At 57.2% G+C, this 24,998-nt stretch overlaps 9 protein-coding genes across 9 annotated transcripts; 5 read left to right on the top strand and 4 right to left on the bottom strand.

The window, feature by feature from the left end:
• The first annotated feature begins 788 nt into the window (after positions 1-788).
• On the top strand, positions 789-2,036 carry B0H64DRAFT_345231 (kinase-like domain-containing protein). Its single transcript, XM_062801309.1, has 2 exons — positions 789-1,242; positions 1,305-2,036. The coding sequence occupies exons 1-2, from the start codon at positions 996-998 to the stop codon at positions 1,937-1,939; spliced, it is 882 nt and encodes a 293-aa protein (XP_062656531.1). The 5' UTR covers positions 789-995; the 3' UTR covers positions 1,940-2,036.
• B0H64DRAFT_204550 (uncharacterized protein) lies at positions 2,019-2,946 on the bottom strand. The gene has a single exon (XM_062799315.1). It carries the CDS (start codon positions 2,772-2,774, stop codon positions 2,052-2,054), a length of 723 nt encoding a protein of 240 aa, XP_062656530.1. The 5' UTR covers positions 2,775-2,946; the 3' UTR covers positions 2,019-2,051.
• Positions 2,947-4,136: 1,190 nt separating this feature from the next.
• On the bottom strand, positions 4,137-5,842 carry B0H64DRAFT_327902 (uncharacterized protein; the record flags this gene model as incomplete). Its single annotated transcript, XM_062800810.1, has 4 exons — positions 4,137-4,667; positions 4,726-5,236; positions 5,297-5,604; positions 5,666-5,842. The coding sequence occupies 4 exons, from the start codon at positions 5,840-5,842 to the stop codon at positions 4,137-4,139; spliced, it is 1,527 nt and encodes a 508-aa protein (XP_062656529.1).
• A 1,012-nt stretch (positions 5,843-6,854) lies between these two features.
• Positions 6,855-8,708, bottom strand: B0H64DRAFT_444320 (aryl-alcohol dehydrogenase; the record flags this gene model as incomplete). Its single annotated transcript, XM_062806772.1, has 1 exon — positions 6,855-8,708. One exon carries the CDS (start codon positions 8,706-8,708, stop codon positions 6,855-6,857), a length of 1,854 nt encoding a protein of 617 aa, XP_062656528.1.
• Positions 8,709-10,498: 1,790 nt separating this feature from the next.
• B0H64DRAFT_464933 (UbiA prenyltransferase family) lies at positions 10,499-11,401 on the top strand (the record flags this gene model as incomplete). Its single annotated transcript, XM_062807645.1, has 1 exon — positions 10,499-11,401. The coding sequence occupies one exon, from the start codon at positions 10,499-10,501 to the stop codon at positions 11,399-11,401; it is 903 nt and encodes a 300-aa protein (XP_062656527.1).
• Positions 11,402-12,120: 719 nt separating this feature from the next.
• Positions 12,121-12,820, top strand: B0H64DRAFT_464932 (uncharacterized protein; the record flags this gene model as incomplete). Its single annotated transcript, XM_062807644.1, has 2 exons — positions 12,121-12,387; positions 12,452-12,820. Coding segments are annotated over 2 exons (636 nt in total), but the record flags the coding sequence as incomplete, so codon positions are not given.
• Positions 12,821-14,917: 2,097 nt separating this feature from the next.
• Positions 14,918-16,706, top strand: B0H64DRAFT_464926 (uncharacterized protein). Its single transcript, XM_062807643.1, has one exon. The coding sequence runs from the start codon at positions 15,212-15,214 to the stop codon at positions 16,274-16,276; it is 1,065 nt and encodes a 354-aa protein (XP_062656525.1). The 5' UTR covers positions 14,918-15,211; the 3' UTR covers positions 16,277-16,706.
• On the bottom strand, positions 16,707-17,684 carry B0H64DRAFT_204489 (uncharacterized protein). The gene is made up of 2 exons (XM_062799314.1): positions 17,488-17,684; positions 16,707-17,412 (listed from the first exon to the last, which is right to left on the bottom strand). The coding sequence occupies exon 2, from the start codon at positions 17,269-17,271 to the stop codon at positions 16,723-16,725; it is 549 nt and encodes a 182-aa protein (XP_062656524.1). The 5' UTR covers positions 17,272-17,412; positions 17,488-17,684; the 3' UTR covers positions 16,707-16,722.
• A 5-nt stretch (positions 17,685-17,689) lies between these two features.
• B0H64DRAFT_363312 (uncharacterized protein) lies at positions 17,690-24,879 on the top strand (the record flags this gene model as incomplete). Its single annotated transcript, XM_062801798.1, has 3 exons — positions 17,690-18,579; positions 18,634-18,779; positions 18,833-24,879. The coding sequence occupies exons 1-3, from the start codon at positions 17,960-17,962 to the stop codon at positions 24,877-24,879; spliced, it is 6,813 nt and encodes a 2,270-aa protein (XP_062656523.1). The 5' UTR covers positions 17,690-17,959.
• Between the last annotated feature and the right edge of the window lie 119 nt (positions 24,880-24,998).

Below are 24,998 nucleotides of genomic sequence, written 5' to 3'. Positions count from 1 at the left end.
CACAAGTCTGCTTGGTGGCTCGCGACTGGGCCCAGTAGCAGCCAAAGCGTCGCAGGTCCCTGCCCAAGGCCTTGATTCCGCTGGTGACGTGAAACCGAGGGCATCCCCATATCGTACAAGGTTGTGAGCTTTCCCCCTTCGGCCATGCTGTTTCGACCGCAACCGGTCAAGCCCTGCCGGCATTGCCCCTCGCCGAATGCCTTCAAACGTGGTTTAGGTCGGGGTAGGTTCCAATAATAGCCAACTTGACCTTTGGTTGGCCGTTAACAATCTCAGACACGATGCGAAGCCCATTTTCTGCTCGTGGGAGCGGCCCTGTGAACGGCTAAGAAGGCCTTTGCCAATCCGCATCGCAGTTGTCGTAGCACGGCGGCGCCGACGTCGTACTTTGAAACCGGGCAGAACGGCGTATGAGGCCTCGTCAACGGCCGGTATGTACAGAGGCGGCGCAGACACAACTGGCGACAAGGCGAGCCGCCCCAACCTCTCCGCCGCTCCGACCCCAAAAGAAAAGGGCCGAAACAGGGCTACGGTAAGCTTCGGGGCACAAGGAGTCAACGGCACGAACGACCAAACTCTAGAAAGCGGTGTCCGGTCTGCTGGGTGGTGACCGCCGTTGTGTAAGGAAATTGAAACGATTCAGCTCAGTTGGAAGGCGGTCCGAATTCCAAAATAAATGCTGTGTAACTACTTGGGGGCTGGGTGAGATTGAGTTCGTATTTAACCCCGACTTTCTTTCGACCCCTGAGTAGGAATCTGGAGGGTGAAACAAGGCGGGAATTTTACCCCAATGATTATACTTAGCTTAGGTAATCTTGAGGCTGGCACTTGTCGCGTGCAACCGTCGCTCTTCTTCAATTCACAAACGTTGACTGGGCATGGTAAATGTAAGAGGAGGTAGGATTCCCTGCCACTTGCACGAAACTTCCCACGTGAAGTCGACAACATCTCACACGCTACATTAGGGACTTAGCTTTCCTCAGATTTTTGTCACAATGGCGCCAGACTCGGAGCAATCAACAGACTTGGGTCACTTGGCCGGCGGTTCAACTACTGGGCGGCTCCCTACAGCGCTCAGGCTGCGTCTCGCGGCGGGCAGATTCATTAAGGGGTCTTCAGCATTCGGGACAGATAAGGTCGTGGCGCTCCCGTTTAACAAGATCGCCAAGCTTGACGTTCCTACAAATGAAATCGACGCCATGGAGTTTGTGCGGGCTAATACCACCATCCCAATCCCCCAAAGTAGGTCTTTCGCTTTCTTTGCCACACTTGCCATATCCGCATCACCTAACATCCGCGCCCAGTCGTCGAAGTCTACAAAGACCCCGGTGGCGGTACTCATTTCATCATGACACGGCTTCCCGGGACTCCCCTCGCAGACGCAGTCCGCGACATGGGCCCTGCTCAGATCGAGACCACCGCCAGCGACTTTGCTGACTACCTCGGGCAACTCCGCCGCCTCGTGCCACCGCCCTCGAAAGACGGCACGCCTGTAATAGGGGGTGCTTCGGGCGGCCCGGGTTTCGATCACCGCCTGGGCCCCAGGACGTGGGGTCCCTTTTCCACCGTCGCCGACTTCCACACATACATCCGCTTCGGGCAGCCGCTGGAGGACTGGGACCATGAGCCAGCCGTCATGGAGATCCACGGGAAGCCGGAGGGTGCGTACCAGCTGCGGTTTACGCACGCGGACTTGGGGCCGCAGAATATCTTGGTCGATCCCAAGAATGGGAAAATTACCGGCATCATCGACTGGGAGTTTGGGGGTTGGTATCCCGAGTATTGGGAGTACACCAAGATGCACTATGGCGGCGTGAGGCCGCAGTGGGAAAAGTGGTTTGCCCAAATTTCAAAGGAAGATGGTATTGAGAAGTACGAAGCGGAGAGAACGGCGGAGGAGGCGATTTGGTCAAGAGCAGGGCCGTTCGGGTACGTATGATAACCATGCCAAAGTCAGTTTGCAAGTCAGATACACACGCAATAGTGCGTTTCCAGAGAAGCTTTTCTTTCCAAACAAGGCCAACCCAGACAATGTGTCCACCCCGCAACGTTCAACCCTCATGGACTGCCCCCTGGGCATAGAATGACTCCGTCCCACGCCCACGCCCCCCCACCTCTCTACACTCGGGATACTTCACCGCGGCCACCACATTCACCACACCCCCCGGCATCCCCCTCTCCAACAACACCCCCTGACAATGCAGCGTATGCCCATACCCATCCAAATGCGCATCCACAAACCCCCGCACCGCGTACGCCCTGTGCATCTGGCGCCACATGAACGTACAATGCGCAACATGGTACTCCCAGTCCACGTACAGTGTGCGCTCGCCCCGCAGCGCGACGGCGAGGTCGACCGTCTCGTCGGTGCGGTTGGCGTGGGCGTAGAACTGCCAGGCGTGGTGGGCCAGGAAGGCGGCCATCAGGTCCGAGTCGTAGCACTCGGGTGTTTGCCACGCGAAGCTGAGGATGTCGAAGCGGCAGCCGCGGGCGCGGGCTTCGGAGGGGGAGGTGCCGCAGGTTGTCCAGCGGTGGGGGTGGGTTGGGAGGGGTTTGGGGGGGTTGGGGTGGTGGTTGTTGCGCTGGTGGCTGTGGTGGTGAGAGAGGTTGGGTGAGAGTTGGAGGTGCCAGGTGTGGAGGAGTGCCCAGAGGGCTAAGGCGGTTGTGAGGATTGGGAGGAGGTAAAGGGCGGCGAGGTGATGGGCTCGAGCTGGAGACTTGTTGTCGTCTCGAGATCGATACCGCTCTTCACGGGTGCTCTCCGGTGCGTGCATGGTGTTGTGGGCTGTGGTTTGGTAGGCGAAAGCCGGCGTAAGGATGGGCCGTGTAGGCGAAGGCTGGTGTGAGTGCAGATAATTGTAGAAAAGACCAGCAAATTAGGGGTGATTGCGAGGTCGTGGGGCTTCGTCTGAGTGTGCCAGGCCACATGCATCCAAGGCAGGGAGCAACAAACTTCCTTCTTGGAACCCTCCCCGATGCGAAACCAACACCTATCTCAGCGGCTCTGCCGGAGTCATTGCCTGTGTTGGTGGTGACCTTTTAACCTTTCCTCTTTGAGCAGTGTGAAGCCAAGCACGCTGTAAGCGATTCCCACATGCCGTCTAATTGATCTAGACTCATGCACCCGAGCTGGGTGATTCACCTGGTCAGTGGAACTTATCCGTCGATGTCTTCGGATTTTGAAGACTTGGAGGGCAGACTACGTGAGGGGTAGTGGAACATTGGACAAACAAACCGTGAGCTGTCAGCCATGTGAAGAATTCGGCCCAATAGCAGAGCAGGGGGGCCGAAGGAGTACCAACTGCATCACCGGTCAGCCTTGACAAGACTTGGACATCACCAACTTCGCAGTCTAAGCCTTCTCATTGAACGCCGCATTATTGCGTTTGTGGTCGGTGGCTTTGATCTCTCACCCAAGTTGGTTTCTCGGGCCAACGTACCAACACTCAAGCCATCATGCCCGAGCCGGTGACGAGCATGCGCAAGGCAAAGTTACCAGCCCTCAGCACCATGAGACACACATGGCAATTACACACTGTGTAAGTAGGTACCTTCGGCGTGCAAATACATTTGGACCCGGGATTGGTTACCGAGATGCGAGAACAACCTTTAAACGAACACCCACTCCGAACCGAGAACCGGGTTGTTGGAACCTCAATGACACCAATCTTTCTGTCATCAGGCTGCCACCCCCACTCGACACGCCCATCCAACCTTCTTCTTTTGTGTGATCAGCCCTACAAACCGCCTAGTTCAGTGTTGACACGGTCGGCACATGGGCCGCATGAGGTTATGTTGGGCCGAGACAAGAGTATTGTTCCGCCTGGACCCCCATCGGTGTGTCTGTAAGCACGCCATCACCAACAATGGATGCTTTCAAAGTCATAGTTGGTTGGAGCTAGGTGTGTGCCGCAAGGGAAACCATTGACAAAAAAGGGTGTGGTGATGACGACCCCTTTCGCCGTAGTATCTCCCCGAGTGGTCCGGACCGTCCAGTCTTCTCACTCTCGAAACCATCATTCTCCGCCACCCTTCGGCTGCAGCACCTACGGGGTCACGAGAACCAAGGGATTCGTTTAAACGAACCAAAGGTAAATTGAGATTCTCCGAAATGCACACTGCGTAAGTCATCGGAGTCAACCCCCGAACTCCGCGGCAAGCTTCCGGCTCCGAGCATCCACCCACCCCGGATGACCATGCCACCTACACTCCCCCCCGGTCTCCGGATTCACCCACCACCTCACCCCATCCCTGGGCAAGTCCCTCCTGCACTCGAAACACGCCATCGGCAACGTCGCCTGCCGCCGCATCTCGCGCACGTTCCCCTCGTCACGCAGCTCCTCCCGCGCCGTCTCCGGCAGGCTGGCACAGTTGTGGCACACCTCCTCCAACATCGGACCGACGCCGTGGCCCACCCTGTTATTACCCCCCCGGGGTGAGAACCCCGCACCCAAGGTGAGGCTCAGTCCCTCAGCGTTCCTCCTCGTCGTCTCGTGGAACGTTTTGTTCACCCAACTGGTGCCGGTCCAGATCTTGCCGGGCTTGGTGGGGCGCGGGCGTCTAAAGCAGTGGTTTGTGAAGAAGCACCGGGTGCATGCTGCTTGGCAGCTGGTGAGGTGCTTGAAGGCGACGTTGTGGCGGGAAGCGGGCGCTTTGCGACGGCAGCCCTGGGGCATATTAGTGACCAGTCTCGGAAGCGACGTTGTGGGGGCAGGATCAACGTACCGAACATGTCTGGATGCTGCACACGGGGCAGTTGGTCAAGGGGCCGCCTCCCTTGCACGCAAACCGGCGCAGCTCCCTGGCGACCTGGTCTGGGCTGTGCTCGCCGAAGAAGGCTGCCTCGAGGTACTTTGACGAGTGGCCGATGTTCACGAGGTCGGCGTGGTGAAGGTCTTTCGTCATCATTGTCACCAGTTCCATGGGTAAGCGGGGGCTGTTAGGTTCCAGGGTGGACTCCATGTCGATGGTGGCCTCCTTGGGTTTCTGGAGGCGGTCCGTATCCTTCTTCCGGCACATATACTTCGATATGTACCGGTAGGAGATGTAAATGGACCCGCGAGTGGATCTGTAGAGCAGGTAGATCGGTCTGAAGAGCAACCGTAACGGCGTGCCGAGACATGAAAAGAGATCATCAAGATCATACTGTCGCCTTGACCCAAAACATGTTATCGTCCCCGACTCGCCGAAGCAGCCCAATATCACATTGACCAAGCCGCATAAGACGTAAAAAACGCTAAAGAGTAAAATGTAAGCCATGTCATCCCGTAAGAGCGAACGGGGAGAAAACACGCACATCACCACGATAGCCATCACCCAATTTTGCATGATGCCATGGCACACGCCGTTCGGGCCGCTGGTCCCAAAGCTACCGGTTGTATAAGCGACCAGAAAGAAGTTGCGACCATCGGTGCCATTGTTCCAGCTAGAGGCGCGGTCGCATGGGCCGTATGTGTCGGGTAAGAACATCCCAGTCATGATGACGCCGGCGATGAGGATGGAAGCAAGAACTAAGTCCACCACGCCCACTAGAGCGAGGACCCTACCGCTGCATAGAGGGGAGGCCCCAAACTGGAAGAAGTTCCATCCAAAAGCAGTGGTGCCCTGAGAGAGTCCTTGATCAGCAATGGGAAGGATGGAACATGAGGTTTATTGGCCATCATACCGCGTATCCAAGGAACTGCATGCCCTGTAAAAAGGCCCTGCCATGTGGAATAACATCGTAGATGTCACCCAAGCCCGTTGATTGCCTGTAGGTACCCAGGCAATTTATGCCCATCATCCCCGTGGGAATATGACAGATGAAGCGGATGATCCACGAGGGGGTGCCGGGACCCCACATCGTGAGAAGACAAACGCAAGCTCCGCCTGTGGTCAGTAGATCCTCTGTCGTTTCGAAACGTAGGTGGGATTGGTATGTACTGGGCGGCGTGCTCCTGGTTGAGGTGTATCGCGACGACGGAGAGGTATATGTGATGAAATCGGGGGTTTGGGAATGGGAATGCCGTCGTCGCGCATTTGCAGCGGGGTCGGCATCTTTTAAACCACAAGCACAAATCGGCCCATAACTACGTCGATAAACTATTCGGTAGCTGCCCTTTGGCGGCCTTGTCGGGGTGGGAGGAACGGAGTCACCACCCCGAAACCTCCGCCCCCTACTATGGTGGGAGTTTGCTAACAGAGCCTCATTTGCAGCCTCGCTTGACCATGAATGGGAAGAAACGCAGGGGTCACACCGATGCCAAACTCGGATCGGGAGCGGGAAACAGACCATGGTGTTCGAGAGCGTGATGGCCAAAAGGGGGACTGACGGCGTGGCAGTGCAGCTCAGCGCGGTGTAATACACCGCCGATTTGCCCCAGCTGTTTCGTCGGTCATGTTTTTGGCCAAGCGCATAATCAGCAAGGCGCATTCCGCTATAATAGTTCACTCTCGCGCAGCTCGCTCCGGCCAGGGCTCCAACCGCTTGAAGCTGGCTGGGTCAGCCAGGGATGACCCGCCGGAGAAGGGAAGTCGCTCCATGCCATCAACACGAGCTGTCGCAGAAGGCTTTGTCCAAACTGTTCGATATGGCCAAAGGCATTCGAAGCCAATTTGGGATACAACTAGGAGATAGGCACAGGGAAGGCTTCCTCTTCCTCAACACCACAGCAGAGTTGACACCCACGCTTGTGCATCACGAGTCGTGCCCACACCTTTGGCTGTCTGTGCCGGGAGGTCTCCTTTTCTCCCAAGCCAGTCTGGCCTCGCCTCGCCGAAGAGACGGCATGCACAACTTGGAAAGCTATCCTACGCAACGGAACCATCCGTTCGAGGCGAGCGCCCAGGTGACAGACAACCCAAAATCACGACCCTCACCACGTCTCCTTGATCAGATCCGCGGCCCGCTCTGCAAACGCATACACGGTCGCCTGCAGGTTAGCGGTGCTGATCAAGGGAATAGCGCTCGAATCCACAACCCGCAGGTTGGAGACCCCATACACGCGCAGGCGCGCGTCCACCACGCCGCCGAGCGCCCGCGGCATCATGGCGCAGCTGCCCGCGGGGTGCCACATGGACGTGCTCTTGGCGCGCAGGTACCGTTTGGCGGCGTCCAGGTCGGCGGCCAGGTGCGAGGCCGGGTCCCGGCGGGCCAGCGGCTGCTGCAGGAGGCGGGCCAGCGGCGGCGACGTCGCGATGGTCTCGATGTGCAGCATGTGGCGCGCTAGGACCTCTTCGTCGAGGGGGTGTGAGAGGTAGCGCGGGTCGATGGCCGGGTCCACGAGCGGGTCGCGCGACTGGATGTGCACGCTGCCGCGCGAGAATGGGTGCGACAGCATGGCGGCGATGGTGAAGAACTTTCCCGGTACTGCCGGGTCTGCGGGATACCCGGAGTTGGGAACGTCCGGGCGGGGCGCCTGCGACATGATGCTGAGGTAGGCCCCCGACGGCGTCTGGGGGTCTAGAAGCATCTTCTCGCCGATGTCGTGCAGCGCGCGCGCGAGCGGCGGCTGGCTGCCGCTGCTGCTGCTGCTGCTACTGCTCTCGTCCGGGGGCGGATTGCTCCCCAGAAGCTCGCGGAGCTGCTGTTGGTCTTGGGCTGGCAAGGACAGGTAGGCGTACGTGTATACCCCGACTGAGGTGAGCGGCCCGGACCGGTTCGACGTGTACTGTTGCATGGCCTGGCCGATGGCGTCCGGCTCCTGCCGCGCTAGTGCGTCAAGAGTCTCCAGGTCATCTCGCGCCCGGTAGCTGATGCTGCTGACGACGTGGTCCTGCAGGTTCTCACCTACGCCGGGGAGGTCCTGGACGACGTCGATTCCGTGCTGCGCGAGCAGCTGTGCGTCACCGATACCGGATAGCTCGAGGACCTTGGGGGACTGAAAGGCGCCTGCTGCGAGGATCACTTCTTTCGCCACAGCAACCGTCCGGAGCTCGCCATCCTGCTCGTACTGGACCGCGGTGGCTCGGATAGGTGCGGGCGGAAGGGCCATGTCGAAGTCGATCTTCATCACGCGAGCGCTGGTGAGGACACAGAGGTTTTCGCGATTCTTGTTCGGGTGATAGTACGCCGTGGTTGCGTTGCTCCTCTCTTTTGTCGCCGGGTCGATACTGGCCAGGCAGCTAAAACCTCCTACCGATGATTCGAGAAAGGGATCGTGGGCCATGGCGAGACCGTTCATCTTGAAAGTCTCTGCCCAGGCCTCTCGGATAGGATGCGACGCGGAGCCGGGGAAGGACGTCTGGATGGGGCCGCGGGGAGTATCGTTTTCACGGCTGGTCCACTCGCCGATGCCCATGGCCTTCTCGAGGCTTTTATCAACCTCCGGGGACGTGTACGCCCTGGCGAGGTAGGGCCGTAGCGCGTCCCAGGTCCAGCCCTGGTTGCCCAACGTCTCCCAGGCGTCCACTAGGGTCTTGGTCGGCGGGACAAAAACGCGCGCATTGATGGAGCTTGACCCGCCCAGCGCCTTGCCCTGGTTGACAGGAATCTGTCGCCCGTTGAGTCCGGGCTGCGGTTCGGTAGAGAAACCCCAATCGGCGTCCGTGTACGCCAGAGCGCTGTACAAAGCCGGGATATGGACGCGCGGGTCGGCGCTGTTGTCCACGCCCGCCTCGAGCACGAGGACCCGATAGTCCGGGTTTTCTGAGAGACGAGCGGCCACCACGAGACCGGCGGTACCGCCTCCGACGATTACATAGTCGAAGGATGTAGTATCAGCAGTCATGTTGGCTTTCATGAGTTGATGAGTTGGTTGATGGATGGCAAAAAGGGGCGAGAGAAAAGACGGGAATGTCGTGAAGAAACGGAGGCAACGCCGTTTATGTTCGTCCTTCTGGGATTTTGTTGGTTGGCTTCTTCCTTCCGTTTGCTGACCGACCCTTTCTGGTCTCATGCCGGTTGACAAGCATGCCCCGCAACGTTCGTCGCAGTGTCAAGGGGGTGGGGGGGGGGGGGGGGGGGGGGGGGGGTTCTCGCCCTGTCCTCCGCTTGCCGCTCTGTGCCGGGTGAACAGCACCCGGCTTGTTTCCCCGTCGTGGGCAAGTGAAAAGCATCCCATTCGTCGTTCCATCAGTGACCGCGAAGCCCGGACCTACCGGACTAGGATGTGAATCTGGGTTCGCAACCAACGTGCATAGTTGGTACTATCAGTACTACCTGCAGGACGGTGGCGGGCCACGCCGTCGCCGTCTACCGACCTGTCACCGGCTAGATAGGTAGATACACGTGCCGCGGAGCTTTGCAACAGCTCCCTCACAAATTGGCCTACAGTTGGGACGGGTTATTTATTAGTCCGGGGCCCCAACAAGTCACACACCGTAACAGCGGCCCAGACGCAGGGAACTCCGGATGTCAGCAAACCACCTAAGCAGCAATGCCACTCACCGCAGTTGACACAAGTATCCCGCGGCTTGCCAATACCGAAATGTTGTTGGTCTGGCGACGAAATCCGCGCACCACCACTCCACGTCCAAGTACGGTGCGTCTTGAGATGCTACAAGTCTCAGTGACACTACAATCTTGACGGCCGCAGAACCAAACTCAAGCGCCCGACTTTGCCTCCCATCCAGTTAGATCATGTCTCACAAGTATCCTGCGGGTTGCCAGTACCGGAATGTTATTGGTTTGGTGATGAAATCCTCCCACCGCTAACCCCACCTCAAAGTACGGTGATGTGCGTGTTGAGACGCTGCAAGTCTCAGTGACACTGCAATCTTGACGGCCGCAGAACTAAACTCAAGCATCTGACTTGGCATCTTGCGCAGTTAGGTCATTTCTAGGAGCGGGGCAGTCGCGAGGAAGTGCGCCGCCTCGCAAATTCGTTGAAGGTCGATCCATGGCCCCCACGTCGGGGGGACTCGCGGGAGAGATGGCATGAAAAGGGCTCATCTAGAGCGCTTGGACTCAATGTTGATAAGCGAGAATGCTTTGTGCTGAGGATCCTTCGTCCTTTACTCCGCTCAATATTACTGTAAATTCCCTGATCCCTACCCACGCTGCTAGGCTAGCTACATGAGCTAGTTTCCTCTCCCAATCCCACGTACACACATGGGCAAGACATCGATTCCCATTAACTCCACTATCGAGAGTCCTACATACAGTTTAATTGGTCTATGGTCTATCTTGGTATGGCTCACTTCCCGAGGCGGCGGCTTGGGCCAACCACCACAGGCCACACCCTCCTGATGCCTGAGTGCCTCCCTGAGAGACATGGTATAATTCCCGTAGGTTGGGTTGTGCGGTGCTGCCCGAACGTGGGATCCGTTTGACGGATGGGGGCTCAGCATGGTCCAGGTTTTGAGCACCGAGTCTGAGGAACAAAGTATATTACGTGTCAAAGATGTCGGCCTCTACTCAGTACCCGAGGCAGTGAGAGCAGCCTCAACCTAGCCGGCGTTCTCAAACCCTCTCAACCATCGCCGCACCGACGCACTCTCTTGCACTGTGGCTACCTACTTTTGATACATTCGATTGCTTGAGCTTGAGACGACACGGACCAAGGTGCCGACCACGACAATGTCCATCATGGCATACCACGCCAAGACGGCGTTCCTCTTCACTAGCAACAATATCAACGACATAGTCACCACGGGCGTCTTGTTCGGCGCCCTCCATGGCCGGGTGGCAGCCAGCATCTCCATGGGCCCCTCATTGTCCTGGACGCAGATCCTGGCGGCAACACCCGCCATGGTACTCTGGTCGTGGTGCAACCTCTTCCTCTTCAACCTGCACAACCAACGCCACCCCTCGGCGGTCGCCGAAGATGCCCGGAACAAACCTTGGCGGCCGATCCCGTCCGGCCGCATAACGCCGGGGCAGACAACCGCAGTCATGCTCTGCATGTACCCCGTGGTGCTGATGGTCGCGCTCGCGGTCGGCGGGCTCGGCCCGTGTCTGCTCCAGGCCGCGTTGTCCTTGTGGTACAACGAGCTGGACGGGGCGTCCCACCCGTTTATCAAGAACTTGCTGAATGGCCTCGGCGATGCCTGCTTGTTCGCCGGACCCCTCGAGGTGGTCACGGGCCGTTCGGTCTTCTCGGGACGAGGCGAGGCAGCCCGGTGGCTGGCCATCCTGGCTGCGGCCATCACCACGACGGTGCATACCCAAGACTTCCGCGACTGCGAGGGCGACAAGGCTACTGGGCGCAGGACGGTGCCTCTCGTGATCGGGGATACGAACGCCAGGTTGATGGCGGCTGCGGGCTTCGCCATCTGGACTGCCGTATCGTGTTGGTATTGGGGGATCGGCCTAGGAATATGCAAGGCCGGGGTGGGCGTCTGGGTGGCGGCTGCGCTTCTTGTCACGAATCTGTTCCGCGATAGGAGTCAGCGTGGGGATTCGTTTACATGGAAACTCTATGCGTTGTGGCTCTTGGGCCTGTTTGCTTTGCCACCGATGGCACTCCAAGGGGGCCTCTAGCCCCCTCAGTGAAAGGAGTCGATTGTTTCATGTAAGGCTAGCCTCTTCACGTTGGTTACAGATAGGCAGCGGGGGTTTGATTTGAAAAGCTTGGTCCCTAAAACTCACCTGTAATTAAGAAGACGAAATAGATAGGTACCTAGGTAGACAGGTAGCTATTGACATTTAGCTGGGTGAGGGTACCTACCAGGTAGCTAGGTACCTCCATACCTCGGCTATACAAATTTGACTACGGTGCTGTAGAGCCACAAACCGCGCCACCGCCCCGTCATCTGAGCTGTAGGGCTCAGCACGAGATGATAGCTACCTAGGTGGATCAGTACCTAGGTAAGGTAGGTAGTTTGGTAAATCACCTACTGGCTGCCAGGCATGACCACCGCCGCCTTGGTAGTAATGATGGTTCCATCTGTAGACACCTAGGCGAACCCACACTGTGACCGAACCTAATAAGTTATCCTCCCTACTCCCTTAAATTCACTGTGCCGCGGGTCCCAACTAACAGATCAGTGGCCTAGGGACCGATTAATCGACCATACTCTCATCTAGGGCTACCACGGCATTGACAAGCAACAACCTGAATATACCGCCGCCGTCACCTTGAAGCCTACCTTGTTCCTCAGCTCCTCCTTTTTGTTTTCGAAACGGCGATAAAGCTAAACAACGACTGAAATAAAAGGAAGCAGAAAAAGAAATAAGGGAAAAAGAAAAAGAAAACGAAAATGGCCCTAACTCCGGGTGCAATTCCGGTGATCGTGGTGTCGTTCATCGCTACAATTCTGTCCATGGTTGCCCTTGTGCTACGGCTATGGTCAAAGTACATCCTGCGCCGTCGCATGGTATTGCATGACCACATGGCTTGCGCTGCGATGGCGTTCACAGCGGGCACCTCGTCTGTTCTTCTCGCGGCCGGGTTTTCTGCAGACTCGGGACTGCATCCCGACCATATCCTAGCGACCGACCCAGCTATCTTTGCGTTTAATCTCAAGGTACGCTCATCAATCAATACTGCGGAAAATTACAAGAGAACTAAGTGCGAGATCATCAACACAGCTATTCGTGCCGACACAGCTTCTCTGTGTGGCCGCCAACACCTGCGTTAAGATTTCGATCCTGTCGCTGTATACGTCCCTGTTCCCCAGCTGGCGATTCACCCTGCTGTGTTACGCCACCATGGCGGCGTCGTCGGTAAACTTCTTCGCCGTCCTACTCGAGATGTTCCTGCTCTGCACACCCGTCCAATTTACCTGGGACAAGTCAATAGCCGGCACTTGTGAGGGGCAAGCCACGGCGTACCTAATTGCGGGCATCTCTAACCTGGTGATTGACGTCTTTGTCCTCGTCATTCCCATGCCCATGCTCTTTGGGCTTCGTATGCCGCTGCGGAAGCGGCTGGGCGTGGTTGGCATGTTTAGTTTGGGAGGGCTGTAAGTCTTTCTCCAAGCACCCAACCGCTCCCCCCTCTCCCTTCGCTCTCCCTGTCTTTCTTTCTTTTATCTCTTTTCTTTTTCTTCCCTCCTCTAATACACTCCATATTCAGAATCTGCATCGTATCGATGCTGAGGGTAATCGGGGTTCACAACTGGAACCGGACTCGGGTCGACACGAGTCGCACGACTTACACAGGCACGCTGGGCGCCATCTATACCGTGCTAGAGCCCACGCTCGGCGTTGTGAACGCCTGTCTCCCAACCATCAAGCCGGCCATCATCAGGATAATTGGCCGCCAAAGCGCCCGAGACCTTCACCCTAGCAGCAAGAACAATAGCAGGGGCTTAACGGACAGCAGAAGCCTTGTGCTGCCGGAAACTCCTGATCGTCTCTACGTGCGGGGGTCCGACTTTAACAGGCTGGACGACGACATCACGCTCGTCAATATCCGCTCCGAGCCCCTGGCAGGCACGAATTCCAGCAACACCAGCGCCGACGGGCACATCACTGTGTGTCGGGAGTGGGCTGTGCGCAGTGGGTGATGGAAGCGTGAGGGCAACTGGGTGATTCGGTTTGCAAGATATCGTCTCTCCAGTTTCCAACCATGGGCTTGGGCAGGACGTATAGGCCACAACGTCTGACTTTGTGAGAAGCATTGCTCTCTCACTCTAATAGCACACGCAGCGTGTGCAAGCCGACGCTTGAGCTCTTGGTTGCCCTCCGCTTGACGGTGCGACTGGGTGATAGCGCCGCCATTCTTGTCGCGAGAGCATCATAACCTTCCACCGGAAAGGAGATGCGAGCTCGGTTGGTGGGCAGCGGTTAGCGGTTTAATGAGCTCAGGGGCGAGCCACTAATTAGTCGGGGTGCAGGCTTCTAGCAAAAATAGATGGAGCGCAGCGTTTCTTTCGTGAGATCTCGTTTCCCACGCGGCCTGTATGATGTTGACCGCGACACTTTGCGCTGGTCGGCTCTTGGAATGGTAAGCGTCGACCTCGACAACTCTCTACCAGCCGCTTGCTTGTTGGGTAGGTATGAAATACTCGGGTGATAGGTTGGGAGGTATTTATATATGTGACAATTTCAGCCTTCCGGCAGCCATAAGCTTCAACATGATGCAACGAGTGCCATTATGAAAGGTAAACGAATTATTGACCCTTTCTACTCATTAACGAGACCTAGATATCTATATAGACAAAGTATAGAGACTCCTGGTTGGATGATGCTTGGTGAACAAAATTACCTAGGCACCTACATAGATCGGCGTGAATCACACAATGCACCTGGAGATGCAATACGACCTACATATCCAGAATGCCATTATCAAAATGATCACAAAACAGGTACGAAGTACGAATAGATGGTGTATTTCCTCTTCAAATAGTTCAGTTTGACATAGATTCAAAACATACATAAATGTTGTCAAACAACCCGCTCGGAGCAAACCGGAGACCGGTTCCCAAACAATCCCCACGGCTAACTGACGGGTCAAGAGGGCTCGAATCCATTACCAATTTGCCTAGCGGTGACTCATTCGCAAACAGGAAACGGGAGACGGACGGTAAGAAAGAAACTTCCGCAGGATGGATCTCGCTTGGGTGTGAAGGATGATCGCTGATGCCCAAGGGCACGGGATCGCCAACACGTATGAGGACAGCAAGATGGCGAGTTGTCACTGGGTAACGTTGGCGAAACGCCAGGGTTGGGCGACTTTGACGAAGCCTTAAATACCTGCGTATTTTCCATGAGGCTGCGTTCTTGGTACCTTAGAGTTCGCATTAGGCAGCTCGGCTGTAAGGCGTTTAGAGGGGATCTGGTGCGGAAACTTCGTGTGGCTAAACATTCGACGTATCAACGTCCCTCAGATCGGAACGGGATGAACATGGTGGGATGGGAGGTTCGAGAAGACGTTGCGTTGGTTGCCGCACCCGGAGTGGAAACTGCGCATGGACTGCTTGGAAGCGGGGCATTGACGTGTGGAAAGCGGGGCAGCGGCCTTTGAGGATCCACTGCAGGCGCTCCGTTCGGACCCACATGGTCGAATCTCCAGGGCTGACGACCCACATCTGAATGCTGCGTGCGGCATGTCCCTGTTGCAACCAGGAGTCGGCGAATGGCGAGCGCTTGTATTCATTCATTGACAGAGCAGGAGGCCACGAAGTGTTTTGGCAATTTGCACCGAGTCCATGACCAAGGACTGCCACGTCTGGCAAGCCCTCTCGTTTGCCGCTATATCACCATCGCCGTTTCCGTTCCATCGCCTTTTGAAACTTCCCGTCTCTTTGACAGCACCCAGAGCGAGACCTCGAGGCACTGAATCGACAAGGCTGACCCGAGACTGCAATTGACCGTCAGTAGCAGCCGTTAGCCGCCGCCGCCATAATGTCCGACTCTCCGTTCACGACACCCAAGAGGAAACGCAGCGAGATGCTCAATAATGGCACGCTCAATCTTAACACTGCAACTCAATTCACCTTCGAGATCAATCCCGCCACTGACGACGGGAATGCGAGCCCACGCACTCGGGTCGCACACCGGTTCCGGGGTCTCGCGCTAGGGGGTGGGAGCGGGGCTACCGGATACTCGGCGGAGGTGAACACGATCGACAATGACGCCGAAGATGCATCGCGGAAACGAATCAAGCTCCCAGATGTCGAGATGCGGGATGCCGACACCCTCCCCGCCCCGGCGCCAGTCCGCCCCGGTTTCCCATCTTCCCCACATCGGGCCCGGTCCGTCCAAAGAGGCAGCCCCAGTGGCCGACAACATTCCCCGAAATCCGTTGGCATCGCCCTCGATGATGCCGTGGTCGAACAGTCCGAAACGGTAGCCAACACCAGCACAGACGAAGTCACCGATAGCACCACAACCACACCACCATCTCTCACCCCGCCAACCCCTCCGCCCGTCACCATCCGCCCGCCTCCCCAACCCCGCAACCGCATCTCCAAGCGAGCCGGAACACCACCCTTCCAATTCCCAACAGCCACAAACAAAACCCCATCACGGAACACCGCAACAGCAGCAGCAACAACCCCAACAACAACAACAACAACAATAACCGACCCGGTGCGCGCATCACTCACGTGGCACGACGACGAGATCACCATCTACGACCCGGACGACTCGGACGACGACGGCACGGGCATCAACGGCATCGGCTTCAAGCCGACCCCCGCCGAGGCCTACGCCCGCACCGTGCGCCGCCGCCAGCAGCTCGCCGAGTACCGCAAGCGCGAGGAGCGCGACGCCCGCGCCAAGCGCAGCCTGCGCCGCCGCGGGGGGAACAGTCCCGCGCCTGCTGGTGGTCCTGGTGGTGGTGGTGGTGGTGGTGGTGGTGGTCTGCGGGGGGGTGAGGCGGTGGGGGGTGGGAAGATTGGGAAGGGGGAGAGGAGGCGGGTGCGGTTTTTGGATAGTCGCGTGGAGGGGGAGTTGATTGGGGTTTGAGGGTTTGGGTTGGGTTGGGGTGTCTTTGTTTTGGCGGCGTTGGGCTTGGAGTTGGGGTAATTTAGTGGGATTGCTATCATGAGGGATGACTCTCCGTGGCTTGCGTACGTTGCTTGGTTTAAACTCGAAATTACACTTGACGGCAGGGCCGGGAAGTCGGCCGATTGGTTTGGGGATGGCGTTTGCACCGGGATATTGGGTTGGTTTTGCACGGGTGGACACCCTGGAACTGCTTCTTTTTGTATACAAATGGCGTTTGCTATGGCGTGGTGCTGAGAGCTGGTCTTCACTTGAGATACGAGCTACACGGCCGACGGATATCCCACCGGGCTTTCTTTTGTTACAATACGATGACACCTTTAACACCCCTCCTATCAACCGCATGCCGATTAACCCCCCTCCAAACGTATGGTGACTGCGTATCATACACCCCCCTCCCTACCAACCTACCAAAACCGCCACCACCCCCCTTTCCTCGCCGCCATCTCCTCCTCCCCCCTCTCCCTCTCCCTCTTCTCCTCCTCATACTTCTCCCTCTTCTCCCGCGCCTGCTTCGCCGCGTACACCTCCACCACCCGCTTCACCTTCTCCCGCTCCTGCATCCGCTTCAGCTGGCAGTACTCGTACTGCGCGATCGCCCCGAGCGCCCCCGCGCCCACCGCCCAGTTCGCCGCCCGCGGGATCGGCAACCCCATGATCCACCGTATCCCGCCCATCGCCGCCCCGGCCCCGATCCCCGTCAGCAAGCCCGACCGCGCGCACGGCGCTTGGTGGAAGGTGAGGAAATCCCCTGGCTTGATGCTCTGCGCGGCTTCGCTTAGTGTGGGTCGGCGTGGGCGGCCGTCGCCGGGTTGCGGGGGGGTTTGGGGTTGTGGTGGGTGTGGTTGCGCTTGGTCTTGAGATGTTTGAGGAGGGGTTGCCTCGGTTTGTTGGAGCCATGAGCGGTTGGGGTCCGCCGGGCCCTGGTCCCGGGTCGGTGGTTGTGGTGTTGGCATGTTGGGAAGAGCTTAGACGGGGGTTGGGGTGTGGACGGAGCTCCTAGGAGCAGAGGGGGCGGAGGAGGGTGTTGGGGTCTACGGCGTTCGGAGAGTGTTGGAAGATCGTGTGGCCATCCACCTGGTATGAAGGCCTATTCTCTACATCCTCGCTCCGTTAGCCATTGGCCTTTTTCGACAGTGTGGTGGGGTTGGGATTCAGTTAGACATTAGTACCCTGCAATGGCAGCAATTGAGCCCGCTTTTGCTGTGCTTTGCAACCTGCGAGATCCTCGATCTCGAGCTGCGGTTCGGCCCGTGCTTTGCCGACTTCTTCGCGCCAAAGATTGGATGGAGTCAGGGTTAGGGCCAATGCCTGCTGTAAACAGCGGCTTCCCTGCCCCTGTGCCCCGCCAGTCGCGTCGCGACGCGGTCCAGCGCGTCGAATGGACAATTGAGTTTAATGGGTTTTGCCAACGCAGACGCCGGTTTCTAGTCCAGTGAGCACACCGCAAGCTGGAATTCCCGGCAACAACGCCTTCTCTAACCTCCGACATTCTAATGCGGATCTTTTTATGACGGATTTCTCTTTTCATTTCAGATACCCTCTTTTTCCAGCGCCTTGTCTTGACAGTCTCTTCAACATACCCAAACCGAAACTCCGCAAACACGACAAAGCCTGCGGGAACCTTCTCCTCCAGTTACGACAATGCCCAACACATCCCTTCGACGGCCCAGGGGGGGTTACCGCCGTGGCGGGAAAACTGCATACCATGGCTCACGAACCCGGACATTTGCGGCATCGTCCAACGCACGCGGCGAAGCGACATCAAACGACGAAAAATGGGAGCGGACAGCTCTCGCACACCAGATCGACGAGAACATGGGCTTCGGGCGTTATGACGCAGGCAAACGGCGTGAAGGCTGGCTCGTCAACATACAACCCACCGCAATCGACGACCCCAGAGTACCCGGTGGTGGTGGACGTGCTGCGCTCGACTGCTACTTCATCGAGGAGGACGGGTCAACATTCAAGGCAACAGTGGAATACGAGCCATACTTTCTCATTGCCTGTCGCAAGGGGCACGAAGGCGAGGTCGAGGAGTGGTGCAAACGGGTACCGGGCGACGGTGTGGTCAAGGGCATCAAACGGATCGAGAAGGAGGACCTGAAGATGCCAAACCACCTGCTGGGGTATCGGAGGACGTTTATCCAGTTGACGTTTCACAACGTACAAGACCTGTTGGCAGCCAGAAGGGACATCATGCCCATCGCGGAGAAGAACAAGAAGGGGATGGATGCCATGGACACATATGCCGAAGTCGCAAAGTGAGTGGCGGGTGACATTCGAAGGGAGGCGGGCAATGGCTGACCGGGACACAGCGCGAACGGCAATTTCGATCTTTTTGATGACGACCCACGAACTGATGACCGGCGGAATAATGCATCCTTTGCTGAGGCGAGCGACTTCATTGTCGATATTCGTGAATACGACGTTCCATACCACGTTAGAGTAATGATAGACTTGGGTAAGTTGCGCCTCTGATGCTGGAAGGGAGGGCCCTTGACTGACGTGTTACAGATATCCGAGTGGGTAATTGGTATTTTGTGGAGGCAAAGAACGGCGTCACAACTATTATTCGGAACGAGGAGCGTTTGGCGCCGGCAGACCCGGTTGTCATGGCCTTCGATATCGAGACGTGCAAAGCACCCCTGAAGTTTCCTGACGCTGCGGTTGACCAGATCATGATGGTATCTTACATGATCGACGGTCAGGGTTTCTTAATCACCAACCGCGAGGTGGTCTCAGCGGACATTGACGATTTCGACTACACCCCAAAACCAGAATACCCGGGGCCATTCATGATCTTCAACGAGCCCGATGAGAAGGGTCTTCTCGAGCGCTTCTTCCTTCACATCAAGGAGGCCCGACCCACAGTGATCGCCACTTACAACGGTGACTTTTTCGACTGGCCCTTCGTCGAAGCTCGCGCCAGCTTTAACGGCATCGACATGTATCACGAGATCGGGTGGAAAAAGGATTCCGAAGACCAGTACAAGTGCAGCTACAGCGTGCACATGGACTGCTTCCACTGGGTCAACCGTGACAGTTACCTCCCTCAGGGTAGTCGAGGCCTCAAGGCCGTCACCGTCGCCAAGCTCGGATACGACCCTGATGAACTCGACCCTGAACTCATGACGCCATACGCCAACGAGCGGCCACAAACGCTGGCCGAATACTCCGTCTCCGATGCCGTCGCCACATACTATCTGTACATGAAATACGTCCATCCTTTCATCTTCTCTCTGTGCACCATCTTGCCTCTCGGTCCCGATGACACGCTGAGGAAGGGCACAGGAACGCTCTGCGAGATGTTGTTGATGGTGCAAGCCTACCAAAAGGAGATTGTGCTACCAAACAAGCATATGGCGCCGAAGGAGGCCTTCTGGGATGGCCACTTGTTGGACTCGGAAACCTACGTTGGTGGGCACGTCGAGAGTATCGAGGCCGGCGTCTTTCGGGCAGACATACCGGTGAACTTTGCGGTCGATCCCGGGGCCATTGACGAATTGCTGCGCGATTTGGACTCGGCCTTGACCTTCAGCATCACCGTGGAAGAGAAGAAGTCGATGGATGATATCACAAACTACGAAGAAGTCAAGCAGCAAATCGCCGCGAAGCTGCTTGACCTCAAGGAGACGCCCAACCGCAACGAGCGACCTCTGATTTACCATCTCGACGTCGCGTCCATGTACCCCAACATCATGACGACCAACCGGCTACAGCCCGACTCCATGATCTCAGAATCCGATTGCGCTGCTTGCGACTTCAACCGCCCCGGCAAGACCTGCGACAGGAGAATGCCGTGGGCATGGAGAGGCGAGTATCTGCCAGCGAAGCGGGACGAGTACAACATGATCAAACACGCCCTGGAGAACGAAAAGTTCCCGGGCAAGTTTGCCAACAGCCCAATACGCTCGTGGCAGGACCTGAGTTTGGAGGAGCAGGCCACTCTCACCAAAAAGAGGATGCAGCTGTACTCCCAAAAGGTCTACCACAAAATTCGCGACTCGACCACCATCGTACGAGAAGCCATCATCTGCCAGCGAGAAAACCCCTTCTACATCAATACCGTCCGCGACTTCCGTGACCGCCGCTACGACTACAAGGGCAAGGCGAAGGTTTGGAAGGGCAAAACAGAGGCCCTAAAAAGTTCAGGGGCATCATCCTCCGAAGTTGACGGCGCCAAGAAAATGATCATTTTGTTCGACTCCCTGCAACTGGCACACAAAGTCATTCTCAACTCATTCTATGGCTACGTCATGCGGAAGGGCTCGCGTTGGTACTCCATGGAGATGGCGGGCGTGACCTGCTTGACAGGAGCAACCATCATTCAGCTGGCCAGGTCTCTAGTGGAGCGACTGGGTCGCCCCCTTGAGCTTGATACAGACGGTATCTGGTGCATGTTGCCGGCCACATTCCCAGAGAACTTCGCATTCAAGCTTAAGAATGGCAAGAAGCTCGCCATCTCTTACCCCTGTGTCATGTTGAACCATCTGGTGCATGCCAAGTTCACCAACCACCAGTACCAAACACTGGTGGACTCCAAAACCTTCAAGTACGACACACATAGCGATAACTCCATCTTCTTTGAAGTCGACGGCCCGTACAAGGCCATGATTCTCCCCACCTCGAAGGAGGAGGACAAGAATTTGAAGAAGAGGTATGCTGTGTTCAACGACGACGGCAGCTTGGCAGAGTTGAAGGGTTTTGAAGTCAAACGGAGAGGTGAGCTCAAGCTCATCAAGATCTTCCAGCAACAGATTTTCAAGTTCTTCCTGGATGGCACGACTCTGGCCGAGTGCTACACTGCCGTGGCAAAAGTCGCCAATCAGTGGCTAGACGTACTGCACAGCAAAGGCGTGACACTAGCCGATGAGGAACTCATGGAACTCATTTCCGAAAACCGCAGCATGACCAAGACACTGGAGGAATATGGGAGCCAAAAGTCAACTTCCATTACAACCGCCAAACGCCTGGCGGATTTCTTAGGAGAGGGCATGGTCAAAGACAAGGGCCTGAACTGCAAATTCATCATCTGCGCGAGACCCAAGAGCGCTCCAGTCACGGAGCGTGCCGTCCCCGTCGCCATCTTCTCGGCGGAAGAGGAGACGAAACGCCTGTATCTGAAGAAATGGCTCAAGGAGGAGCCGGCAGACACGGACCCAAGGGCACTGCTCGACTGGGACTACTACACCGAACGTCTGGGCTCAGTGATTCAGAAGCTCATCACCATCCCTGCTGCTCTGCAAAAAGTTCGCAACCCGGTACCACGTGTGCCACACCCAGACTGGCTGCAACGCCGTATTAACATCAAGGACGACAAGATGAAGCAGAAGAAGCTCACGGATCTCTTTGGACCAACAACCAAAGGTGGTGCTCTGGAGGAGATTGCTCCGAATCTACTTGGCGATGTCGAAGACATCGGCGCGCTCCTCAAGCCCAAGACGGTCAGCTCGGCCATCTCCGCGTCCCAAAAGATACCACGGTCCCAGAAACGCAAGTCCCCTGAGCCTGCGGAAAACCAAGACCCCTTTGCCACTCTCCCAAAGAAGATGCCTTCACCCAGTGAGGACTACCCAGCTTTCTTAGAATACCAAAAGCTGAAGTGGAAGCTGCAAAAGCAAGCACGGGCGCGGCGGAGGCACCTCTTTGGTGACAGGCGCGGCAACATCCAGAGCAATATCCAGCAGACGTTCCGAAACCAGGCCGAGATAACCTTCAGGAACACCTGGCAGGTCCTGCAGCTCCGGGCTACCGACAGCCCCGGTATTGTGCTCGCCTATGTGCTCATCGATGGCAAGATCCACGCCGTCAAGGTCAACGTCCCGCGGCAGGTCTTCCTCAATCTGAAGAGCAAGGAGCTGCCAGACATTGAGGTCGATGGCTGCCAAGTCGAGCAGGTCTACCACACGCTTCCCAACGGGCATTCCTCGGTTCACTTGTTCAAGCTCACGGTGCCCGAGGAAATCTACTTCGCCGAAGCCGAGAAGTTCTCGCTACTTTTCAACCACCCCAGCGTTGAAGGTGTGTACGAGAAGCAGCTCCCGCTCAATCTACGGGCCGTCCTTCAGCTAGGCAACCGCTGCACCATCGATGACAGTCAACCCGGCGTGCTCGGGAAGGGTCTTGACCATGGTTTCGACCTGTCCAGCCTGACAAAACCCACCAAGCCTAGGCCATACCTTGACGGCGCCCGCATGTCATACATCTACCTCTCGCACATCAGCGCGGGCGACCGCCAGATCTTCGGCGTGTTCTCGACAACGGGTGACAAGGCACACATCATCATACAGCAGAAGAACAAAGATGGTGGCCAGGATCTGCCGAACATCACCAAGCTGTACTCGGACTTCTTCGCGCGTAGGAACCGCGAGGAGCCCGCCGACTCCAACTGGCAAGAGTGCTTCCCGTATCAGGAGAAGCTGGTGTTCAAGATTACCCAGGTTACAACACGCCGAAAAGCTTTCCTCGAGGTCGGTGACGTTGTCAAGAAGATGAAGAAGGAGGAATCGGGGGCAACCATGATGGTCATCCAGTCGTCGCAGCGGAACCTCCTTGTGCACGACATTCCGGTTTTGGGAGAGTTCCCCGTCCTACCATTAAGATATGACCCAGCCGATAGCTCCTTGCCGCCGCTGGGCTGGCAGACCGTCGTTGCTCGGCGCCTGGTCAACCATTACCTCAGCCTCGGTTCCTGGATCAACCACTTGACTGCCCTGGCCAAGTACGGCGAGGTCCCCTTGTGCAACCTGGAGCGCGACGATCCGCGGTTTTTGATCGACGTTGCCTACGCTCGGCGTTTACAAGCCAACAACGTCGTGCTGTGGTGGTCGGACAGCCCGCGGCCCGACCACGCCGGGTACGAGAAGGACGACGTGGCTGGGCCTCTCGACCAAGTTCAGATGCCATCCGTCAACAATCCGGGAACCTTTGCGTCTGTCTGCATCGACCTCGAAGTCCGTAACCTAGCCATCAACACCATCCTAACGTCATCTCTCATCAATGAGCTTGAGGGAGCCGATGCCATTGCGTTCAACCCCGGCGGTGACGGCGGTGCAGAGGGCAATGACGCCTTGTTCGCCGATAATGCATTTGCCAACGCCGGAGTGCAAGTCCTCCGAGAGATGGTGAAATCGTGGTGGGCCGAAGCTTGCAAGGGCTCGACAATGGCCGATGTCATGGTCCAACACTTGGTCCGCTGGGTGGAGTCCCCGGCGTCCTGCCTTTACGACCGCGCCCTGCACTACTATGTTCAGATGATGAGCCGCAAGGCACTTCTCCAGCTCATGGCAGATTTCCGCAGAGTTGGGTCACAGGTGATTTACGCGAGCCCCAACCGGCTGCTCTTGCAAACCACCAAGTCCGAAGTCGGCAATGCCTATGCCTACGCGCAGTACATTCTAAAGAGCATCAAGGGCAAGCCCCTGTTCCACTTCATAGACCTCGAGATCAAGGAGTATTGGGATTACCTCGTGTGGTACGATGAGTTCAACTACGGCGGCAAGGCGTGCCAGGAGGTGCTTGAACGAGACGAGCAAGACCTCCAGATGATCATGCATTGGCAGATGGCGACCTTCCTGCCCATCCGACTTCAACCCACCTTCCGCGACTGGGTCGTCGAGTTCATCGAGCTCATGCACGGCATCAAGCGGCCAGCAACAGGGAGTGATCCCACCGCCACCCCACGCCTCACTCAACTCCCCATCCGCAACAGCAACGCCGGGCTTGCTGAAGACGCTCCCAACCAAATTATCCTCGGGAATGCGTTCGAAAAGCCGCTCAAGAAGGAGATCACCTCCCTAGTCGCCACCCAGAAACGGGAGCTCCTTCACCCGGAACTCGCAGCCGATTACACCTTCCCCTCTCTCCCCGGCTCCCACCTCGCCCACCTCACCCCCCAATCCACCACCACGACCACCACCGCCACCAGCACCACCAACAACAACAACAAGAAGAAAGCCACCAAACCCACCGCCTCCGCCAACCCCATCCTCGAGCTGGTCAAGTCCCTCATGCAGGTCCTCTCCCTCGACAAGAACATCACGCTCGAGGCGCGGCTCCTCCGGAAGGAGCTGCTCAACCTCTTCGACGTGCGCGAGTTCTCGCGCGAGGGCACCTTCCAGAACCCGTCCGAGTCCCTGCGCCTCGCCCAGCTGAGCTGCGACAGCTGCACCATGGCGCGCGACCTCGACCTGTGCCGCGACGAGGACCTGCTGCCCGCGTCGTCGGCCTCCCAGGGCGGGGAGGGGCCCGAGGAGGGTGCGTGGAGCTGGCGGTGTGGGTATTGTCAGCAGGAGTATGATAGGAATGAGGTGGAGGAGAGACTGTTGGGGGATGTGCAGGCGCTGGTGGTGCAGTGGTCGACGCAGGACTTGAAGTGTGCGCGCTGTGGTGCGCTGCGGGTGAATGAGTTTATGGAGCACTGTACGTGTAGTGGGGAGTGGAAGGAGAGTGTGAACCGGGGGGAGGTGATGAGGAGGTTGGGGGTGTATCGGAATGTGGCGAGGTTTTATGGGCTGCGGATGTTGGGGGGTGTGGTGGATGGTGTTTTGGGGGGGTTGTGAGTGTGTGTGGTGTGTGATATGGCAGGGCATGTGTGTGTAAGTCGATCATGGGATCCGGCGTTGTTTTTTTTCGGGTTGGGTAAAGGAATGCATATTTGGCTTCGTCTCGACTCTTCGTG

This window comes from Chaetomium fimeti, assembly GCF_033439085.1.
Source record: "Chaetomium fimeti strain CBS 168.71 chromosome Unknown B0H64scaffold_6, whole genome shotgun sequence".
NCBI classification, from domain to species: Eukaryota; Fungi; Ascomycota; class Sordariomycetes; order Sordariales; family Chaetomiaceae; genus Chaetomium; species Chaetomium fimeti.
The sequence above is the reverse complement of the archived record's forward strand: the minus strand, read 5'-3'. Positions and strand labels throughout refer to the sequence as shown.

Coding starts and splice junctions, on each gene's coding strand:
- B0H64DRAFT_464926 (XM_062807643.1), top strand. CDS start 15,212: ATGTCCGACTCTCCGTTCACGACACCCAAGAGGAAACGCAGCGAGATG.
- B0H64DRAFT_345231 (XM_062801309.1), top strand. CDS start 996: ATGGCGCCAGACTCGGAGCAATCAACAGACTTGGGTCACTTGGCCGGC. Junction 1,243..1,304: donor CACCATCCCAATCCCCCAAA/GTAGGTCTTTCG, acceptor ATCCGCGCCCAG/TCGTCGAAGTCTACAAAGAC.
- B0H64DRAFT_204550 (XM_062799315.1), bottom strand. CDS start 2,774: ATGCACGCACCGGAGAGCACCCGTGAAGAGCGGTATCGATCTCGAGAC.
- B0H64DRAFT_204489 (XM_062799314.1), bottom strand. CDS start 17,271: ATGCCAACACCACAACCACCGACCCGGGACCAGGGCCCGGCGGACCCC.